At 41.5% G+C, this 9388-nt stretch overlaps 1 protein-coding gene across 2 annotated transcripts in view; it reads right to left on the reverse strand.

The window, feature by feature from the left end:
- The window catches only part of lrig1 (leucine-rich repeats and immunoglobulin-like domains 1), a 35837-nt gene extending 29275 nt beyond the window's left edge, over nt 1–6562 (reverse strand). The window contains exon 1 of one of the 2 annotated variants that reach the window (XM_082533689.1): nt 5405–6562. In XM_082533689.1, coding sequence (XP_082389815.1) covers nt 5405–5607 — 203 coding nt within the window. In that variant the 5' untranslated portion in view covers nt 5608–6562. The remainder of the gene's footprint in view (nt 1–5404) is intronic. The other variant, XM_082533688.1, reaches the window with a different exon arrangement.
- Nucleotides 6563–9388: the final 2826 nt, after the last annotated feature.

Raw genomic sequence — 9388 nt, forward strand, 5'->3', positions numbered from 1 at the left:
CAGATTCCCAAACTCTTACCAGATGTACAGAATTCACAGATGATTCACTGATCAAGCCCACTTTGTAGATACTGACTTCAGGGTAGAGGGAAAAGAGGAAAAAAAAGAGAAAAAAGAAAAACTTGGCGCCCTAAAGTGTCTTCACAAAAGAGCCATCTATTCTGCTGACTGAATTCCTGTCGAATGAGTTGTGGCAGCAGCTGTTTGATTGTCATTAGAGCCAGCGTGAGGCTATGAGCTCATTCCATATCTCCATATTAATGTCAGACTTTATCTGCTCTTATTAGAGTAGAGGATCAAGCTTTAGCCGTTTCTTCCTAATTTGTTCACAGCTAATGTGTTACATGAATCATCTCAGCCGGTTAAAAAAAAACAAGACTTCTATTTAATCTTCCATCTAAGAACCACCAATACTTCTACTAACCTGAAAATCTAATGGCCTGATGTGGGAGGAAAAGTGACGTGGGCCTGATAAAGATCACCTCCAATGATAATATCATCCTAAAGCCTTCTAAACACACAAGTTAGGTCTACAAAATATCTACCAGACATGAAAGTCGCAAGGCCAGCAAAACTATGACAATAAACAAACTTGGTATAATCACCAATACCACAAGATTACAAGGCTGCGTAGCGAGAAATGCCCTAGAAACCACAAAGGGCTCAGCCCTGCTGAGTGCTGTTGCTGTATCTCTGCCCCAGCTGCTCAAATGTTGATGTGTTTAAGCAAGAGACGAAACATTTCTGCACTGTGGTGTTTATACATCAGTCAGTCCCAACATAAAATCCAAAATCCCTGACAGTATAAATGGCCATGATGGAAAAAGTAAACCCAGGGCAAGCATAGTACTAGTGGTTAAACCTATTTTGTGTGTCTATTAATAGCTTAGATGAAGCAAAACACTACCTGAAAATAAAAGTGTTATTTCTGCATATATGTGGCAGTCAAGCAAACGGCTGTGTAACATGCAATTTCCTTTGGGTTTCCACTGTGTGTTACAACATGTGTGACAGTGGTTGAGGTTTCTGACCACTGAGAGGACTTTCACCAACTAGTGGAGCTGAGATTCAGTAAGCAGAAGCAGACTGTGGCATTAACAAGACACTTCCGCTTAATGCATCCCTCTCCACGAACTCCTACTCCCACAGGCCAGGTGATCCAGAGTTACACCCCCCCCCCAGTAACCAGTCTGCAATCGACCATCTGGGCTCTCCATCCCGAAACCACCAACACAAACCTATTTCCTGAGGTAGAAGCCAAAAACCAGCTGTTGGGGGTAGCGTTTACCAATAAGGCTTTAAGTGAGGTTGAAGGCTACACTTTGGGGATGACTTGCAGCAGAGAGTTTGGCCAGCACATGTAAAAACTTGGGAAACCACTAGCAAAATGCCACATTACACAGGGGGTCATTTGAGAGCAGGTGAGTGATTCAAGGGCTCAGTATTCAAGTGAAAAATATATATGTAGAAAAGATGGAACTTTCCATAACAACAAATAGCAAAAAGAAAAGACGGAGAGACGCTGGCAAACAGACACCCTCCATCTGCTTTATCTCTATCCCAGCACGCAATCGCAGCCAAAATCTGTAATGCTCATGCTTTTATTTACTTGCAAAATCCCATTATGCCAGTGGCACAGTGGGCAAAAATGCTTTTAATACACATTACTGTGGCTGCAAATAAGATAAGACACCACTCCTGAGAGGGAATATGTGACTTTGTGAGAGTAAACTTGCTTTATATGTTGTTAGGCTATTCATCAATCAGAAACAATAGGCAAACATCTGAGAGTGGTGGACAGTTTGTTAAATGTTACAAGCACTGATGTAAAACAGGAAAGGACAAGTGCAACGAAGAAGTTCATAACCACAGAGGTTTCAAAGAGGCTGGATGTCCAGGCTGTTAGGCATTCACTCATAAATCTCATGTGCTTAAAGGGGGGGGGGGGGGGGCAATAAAGCATTCTAGTGTGATCAATAGTGATCAATATTACTGCGATACAGTAATCAATGATCTAAAATAGCAAAAAGTAGCTAATACGCTTCTTTTTAAGGGTACATTTCCACACCTGGTCAATCACCCATTTTTCCCTTAAAAGTTTGAGTCTTATTTGTCTCTGTTCTTTCTGTGGCCCAGGCAGGATGTGCTAACATCTTTTGTTTCCCTGAATGCACCATCAAGGCCACTTTCTCACAAGATCCTGAGGAGAGATTATTTTGACAACTGGAAAGCATTACTGTTTTCTCTCCACCAAGGGATGTGGACTCTGTGGACTTGGGGCTGCTAGTAATGGATGAACTGCAGTATAACACCGGTCCACTGGCCACTTGTCTTGACTGGCCAAAAAGCTCATCGGCTTTTCCAGATCCATTCTAATAAACTACACTCTTCATCCATTTTCCCTGACTCTGTAACACAGGGAACAACTGCAAGAGCTGCTTTGGTTGTGGCTTTAACCTGACATTATACAGTTCTATTAACACAAAGTGTAAAAGAAAAATGTTGCTGCAATCATTTGCTGCCTAAAAGCTTTGAAATTCTCCAACATCTTGGTGAAGGTATGATAACTCTCTCCAAGAGCAGCTTCCTCGAGTGCGCTGCTGTGTCATAAGAGCCATGGTTCATTACTGTAATCCCAATTTAAGCGCCTGTGTGAGGATAACTGCAGCAGCTAAATGACAGCGCTATCGTTCTTCACCCACACAAAAGGGTGGGAAATGTTCATTTATTTGCTGCTTGAACCATGTTCATTTTACAGACAGCAGAGCAGAGGGTTGAAGGGTTAAAAGCTTCCGACTGTAGCATGCACGCTGTATGTTTGACTAACGGAGGGTGCTTGTTGTTGTGGATTAACAGCCTCTACTCGTTTACCTCAGGTGATGATGAAATTTTTCCTTTATGGGAAGCCTCTGCACTGCGCACTTGAGTGAGCGAAGAAAACTGGTGTGGGTGCCTTGTGTTTATTGACAACCACCAATGCTGCCTTTTCTTGCACCACCACTGCCGCTCCCTCCCCAGGGGGAAATCATAACAATGAACTGATTCCACACTGATTACTTGGCTAAGATGCCTGAAGGTGGAGATAGACAAGCACACTTTGTTTGAAACCAGGGACTGTGCACACTGACTCTTTCAGCTCTTTTGACAGGCTAAAACTATTATTGTTGCACTGTACCACAGCCCCTGCTCTATCTTGTCTTTTTCAACAATACCAAAGTTTCCCTTTCAGCTGTGCACATCATGCACCACACACGAGACAAGCTCTAGTGCACAGAAATAAAAAAATAACCTTCCAAACTGCTGCATACCCTAAAATAAAATAAAATGTTTTCACATAAGTGGACAGAGTTAGCACAGGGTTCACTATGATGGGATCACATTGGGCCACAGGTGAAATTGTCCATACTTGCCTCTTTGGGTTTACGGTAATCATCCACTAATCTGGCTCATTTACGGACCCCAGAGGCAAAGAGCTGGTTCCCTTTGAGTTAGCCGCCAGCACAATGTGACTATCTCAAGTGGTGTGGAAATATGCAACCTAGGTGTTTTAAAAGATAATTCAAAGCCATAAAGCCATTCCCTTTGAAAACAACAAAGATTGCGGGTCCTTAAATCTCTGCCTGATAAGGTTTGGACGAGATAACAGAAGCCGACTTGGAGCGGCACAGGGCTTGCGCGGGGAACCCTGTCTTCACACAAACCAAAAGGTCCAGTGCAGCAGTTTCAGATGGGACATTTGTCCCACAATATATGATCATTGTCCAAGAGGACAGGGCAGTACTGTGAGTCTGCGTGCATGCATGATAAACAGCATCTGCACTTGAGAATGGCTAAGAGGTGCTTCAGGGCAACGGGGCTACTCAGGCACAAGTGCCATTATTCGTGTTTTCTGAGGACTTTTTAAAGCCATTGCATTCCTGACTACATGGGGCAAGAAAAACTGCCTCAAACAGGAACCTGGGAGCCAGAACAGTCCTAAGGCCGTTTTTTTCTAAATTCCCAGGAATACACACACACACACACACAAACACTAAAAAATCTCAAAAGTTTAAGGATTTGTAAAAGTCACTGGAAACAGTGGGTGCAATATACTCCAGTGAGAAACAACATGTCAACAGGGAGGACAGAGAGCAGTGTTGTCTGTAAGTAAACTATCTAATTCAGTCTGGTAAGTGCTTAAGTTCCCCATACATTGGGGGATGTTTTATAAAAATGTGCCAAATTAGCTCATTTCCTAAATGATCTGGCAGACAGAGTTTCATTTGTTGTCAGCTTTACTTCCAGGAGCCGGTGACTTTCCCAAGAAATTGAATTTATGAAGTGAATCTAGCGAGACAGAAAGGGGAATCAGGATGATACCTGTCATAAGTCTCACTGAGTAATGACGGTTAATTTGTTATGACATGTTTGGGTCTATTTGTTTGCTCAGGCTGCAGGGACTGTTTGCTCACTCTAACACTGGAAACATGAATACACCTTCAGATAGATGCAACCGAAGGCACATGTGCCAGGCACAGAAAGATAAATCTTTTTTTTAAGCATGAAGATAAACCAGAGCCTGGAACATTCAATCACATCTCTAAAAGTAAGTGCGTTATAAAATACAGAATGACTTGAAGTTAACGATAATTCACAAAGCAAAGCCTTTGACACCCTTTTAAGTGCAGACAACTTGGAATACACGTTTGCGCACGTGGCTCTTCTCGCGATAACAAAAACACCTGTTAACCTACTTACTTTGAATAAAACTCCCCAAGTCTGACTATTTAAGCAAAAAACAAAAAAAAAACAAAAACATCAGCAGGGAATGCCCGAACTACACAAAAAGTCTTTCAACACAGCATCTGGCCAAGTGTCAAACTCACAGATGCTTTTATTTGTTTGGGGGGTACAATGTTGTGAAAGATTATGCGACTTTAATTTACGAACAGCATGAAAAACAAAAAAGCTCAAGTGGAGTTACAACATGATGTTCAGGGTCTACCTGCGTAAAGTTTTAATGTTCCGTCACTTTCTAGAGGCGCGGGGGGCCTCCGGAGTACTTTGACGGGGTAACTAACTGAAAACAAAACGCGCGGGGCAGGGGGGCAGTTTTGTTTGCTTACATACAGTTAGAAAGGAGGCACGGGCATAGCTTCTATGACAGCTGCCCGTCACTCCCCCCCTCTGTTTTAGTTCATAAGCAAAACTATGCAACTCTAAGCAGAACCACAAAAATCTTCTCTGACGGGATTCCTGGGGAGAAGCCCCGTACCAACAGGGGTCCTCTGCTTCAAAGCCGTGCTGTCGGCGTGTTTAAGCAAATAAAGCCCTAACACTCTATGCTGCTGTCCACGTTTTTACACTGTTATCCCGTTATGGGCTGGTCAATAAATAGGTTAGAGCAACTAAGCGCTTTACTTACAAGGAAACAGTCCGAACTGGAAGGTCCAAAGGCGTCGCCGTCAGCTCCAGATTACTACAGTCCACTGAGTCGCCACTGCAGGTACAGTTCTGGGCACATGGTGTGTCTGAACTCAATCCGTAACTTTGAAAGAATTCGACCGACAAAATTAAATAAAAAATACACCGAGACAGATATCCAAATCGTCCCAGGAAGGCCGCCATTTTGTATCCAGTTTTAATAGCGCGGCTGCTGAGCTCTCTCCCGGTGCCCACAACCTGGTGTCTTTAATGTGGCTACGAAAAAAAACGAAAGCTCGTTATAACGCATTAATTGTCCTCTTGTACTAAAGATGCTAGCACGGACAACTTTGGGGCAGCCAAATGTTTTCCGTCCCAGAAACATTCATCTCTGACACAAGTCCCCCACTTCCAACTTTCTCCTCTAGCGTCCGAGGCGGGCTAAAAAAATAATGAAAGGTAAATCACGGACTAGCAGCGAAACTCTGCTACAGCGAACTCCTTTAACTCTCCAAACTTTGTGCATAAAAGGCTAAATGTAGTTTGTCAGTAGTGATATTGCTTTTGCCGACCTCTGAAAACATGCAACAGTCAGACGTTAAATGACACTGCGCCTGTACACCTCTCAAAGTAACAGTTGATCAGCGGAGTAGCACAAAAAAGTAAACACTAAGCAAAAGAAAACTGCCAGACGAAACCAGAAATTTGAATATGTAGGAAATAATTTCGGGCTCGCAGGAACAGTGGTGAAAACTCCAGCGCTGGTCTCTCAAGCCGAACGTTGCATGTCGTCCATACCGCGGCGGTCGAATACATCCAACTTTAAACCCCCCGCACGCCCGGTGTTCTCCACCAGCTGCTTATCAGGTACAGTCTGTGGTCACAAAATCTCGACGATGCGATTAATAGCTAAATTGAGTACCCCCTCCTCCTCCTTCTGAGCGTTCAGTACCACCATGAGTTTTTCCCCCTTACCCAGTTACTTTTCCTTTTTTTTCCTACGGGACCTTTCGGTAATCCCATGTTGGAAACACAACAGCAATTCAATGGTCCTCCCCCGGTTCGCTTGTGATTGGCTGGTGAGAGTTGACGGCCGGGTTACAGCCTAACCTCATTGGTCGTTGCGGGTTCTCACTGCCTCGCGAAGTTGGAGAGCCCTTGAGCAGTTGTCACTCAGCGGTTTCTGGCCCCGCCCATGTTTCCCACCCCGGGGTGTGAAACCGCACCACCTCCTCTCACTCTCACTGCTTCTTAAAGAGACAATCACCCAGATCAAGCTCTGTAATCGCATTATAACAAGCCGTAATAACATAATTGGTTTGAAAGCCCGATTTAAGTATTTGTTAGTAAGGCTGACATCAAGATTTACATACAGAAGAAAGAGCGGGAAAGCTGATTATAAGCAATTGGCTGTATTCCCCTCAGCCACGCGCATTTGAAGGAGTTTCTGTAAAATACGATAAAGTTCCAGCTGGAGAAAGTTGAATTGTGCATGTGCATTTGCTTGTGTAAAGTTTGCGTATGCATGAATATTAACAATTGTGGAATAGTAAGTACATTTCTCTTTCCAAGTGAACACCTCAGTCGACTGTTGCCTAATAATAATAATAATAAGAAGAAGAAGAAGAAGAAGAAGAAGAACCCTTATATCTCCACTCCGCTTCAGAGAACAATTGCACTTTGCAGGTGTTCAGATAAAGAATAGAATCCAGCAGTGAGTGTTGCTGTGAAAGTAATTTAGACATTTTACATCACTTAAAAATAACAATACTACAGAAATACTTTGTTTATAAAGTTCAAAATTTGCAAGTTTAAAAATGCTATACTCCTAGTGAAAGTAGATACTTATCAGGCTCAAATCAAGGTTAAATTAATTGCTATCAAAATGTCAAAATAAAATATACTAATTACTCTGGTCCACTTTCACCCAGTGATAGGTGAGAATGTCTTCAACCCCTCATCACCCTGAAATAGATTAGCGATTAAGAAAATTGATGGAAAGGTGGTTGGATATTACTCTGTTTAACGATAGACGATTGTGCAAACATCATTAATGGCGGTGACTGTGGTGATGATTCCACCTATGTATATGTTATCTAATCTAATCTACTCTAATCATTTTATATTCTAATTCTAATCCAATCATAATTAAATGTATTTAATCTTAAATAATAACATCTTACAAATAAAACTGGAGAAAAATACTGGATTTGCTTCCTAGTAGTGGAGCATAAAAAAGTGTAAAGTCAAAATACCAAAAGTGCAGTAAAAGCATAATTAAATATAACTGTATTTAAGTTCTCTCAGGTACTCCAGATTCATCCCACAGGTTAACTTGTGGTTCTAAATTGTCTGTAGGTGTGAGTGTGAATGGTTGCCAGTCCCTATGTTGGTAGAAAGTGATGAACTGGCAACCTGTGCAGAGTCTACCCTGCTTCTTGCTCCATGACAGCTGGTATAGGTTTGTACAGGCCCTTCTGTGACCCTGAATTGGATAAATGGACGAAAATGTATGAATGTTCGGTGCATGAGTAAAGCCTACTTACATTCCAAGTAGCTCAAATTGGCTCCATATTGACACACTGTCCATACGCTGTAAGCAATTGAAAGGCCTCTTATAAAATTCTTAACATAATGTGATTAAATTATCGATTTATTTTCGATCTTGTTGATAATATTGCACAATGACTTTGAATGGGGTGTCTTTAAAATTAGTTGTGATTAAGTAAAGAACCTTTTTCATAACCATCCGCGAAAAGCTGCAAATGTTTTGTGTACATGTACCTGACAATTTGCATACACAATCGCACGCAAAGTGGATGTGTATAATTGTATGTGTGTATGGGCCTGCAAACACACCCATACACATGTGTGTCATTTGTCCATCCAGAATAATCGTTCACCATTTGAGCATGCCCAGTAATGGCCACATGATAGCAGAAAAATTTTCCCAAATGTTGAAATCATATTTGCCCTGTGCCTCAAAAATGCACATCTGTGATAAATCAATGCCCCCGTCAGCCTCCCGGCCCCTTGTACGCTTTTTTTTCTTCTTTTTCTCGTCACATTTCTTTTCTCAGCACTGAAAGATAAGTATTGATTGACTCTGTCGGAGCTATTGTGATCGCTTCGTGTTGGGAGAAGTCCCAGATTTCTTTGCTATTAATCACAGTAGCAAGGACATAGATATTCACACCTGGAGCACTGCAGGCAGTTTAGCAGCGCGGTTCCTTTCCAGTGAATAAGCAAAGGTTTCACATTGCACCATGTGTATGAGTGAGCGCTGTGGCCTACAGGTGAGGCCTCTGGCTCTTGGAAGCGAGGAAAATATCTGCAAAATGAGACACTGTTAAAACATGACTTCGATGGTGATGGAGAACTGCAAATTTCTATAGTTTTGTCCAGAAACTGCATTTCTTTTAGACTGTTCTTTGGAGTTGTGAAAATCATTCAAATATTTTAAATGCTTGATATCTCACAAACTTTCAACTTTAAAATATAATATGGTATTTATATCTATTCATTTGATAAGAAATGTATTTAGAAAGTAAATTCCAGTTATATAATTCTATTTCTTAGGAATATATGGTGTAGTATTAAATCGTGTCTTTTTTTCAGTATATTTTTAATTGATACTCAGTAATATAATATATCAATAGTAAAATATATAAATATCAAATTGCTAGAGTTTATTATATTGGACTTCCAGCCACTGAACTGCTATTTAAATGTCCTTATTCATATATACCATCGCAGCAATGCCACAAATGCCCAGCCCAACAAACAGGGTATGTGGACCAGGTACTTTGGGGCTCTATTTTGAGTGGACTGTTGACTTGTCTCTTAATGTGATTTATCTGGTCATATAATGTCTACTAGTGCAGCAGGCAGACAGCAGGTTAAACTAATGAGAAATATTTCTTCTCATATTTTTTCCTCCAAATTATTTCTTATTCTTATTTCAGTAGCAGATATTTCTTTACTT

This window comes from Aulonocara stuartgranti (genome assembly GCF_965226115.1).
Source record: "Aulonocara stuartgranti genome assembly, chromosome: 5".
Lineage (NCBI taxonomy): Eukaryota > Metazoa > Chordata > Actinopteri > Cichliformes > Cichlidae > Aulonocara > Aulonocara stuartgranti.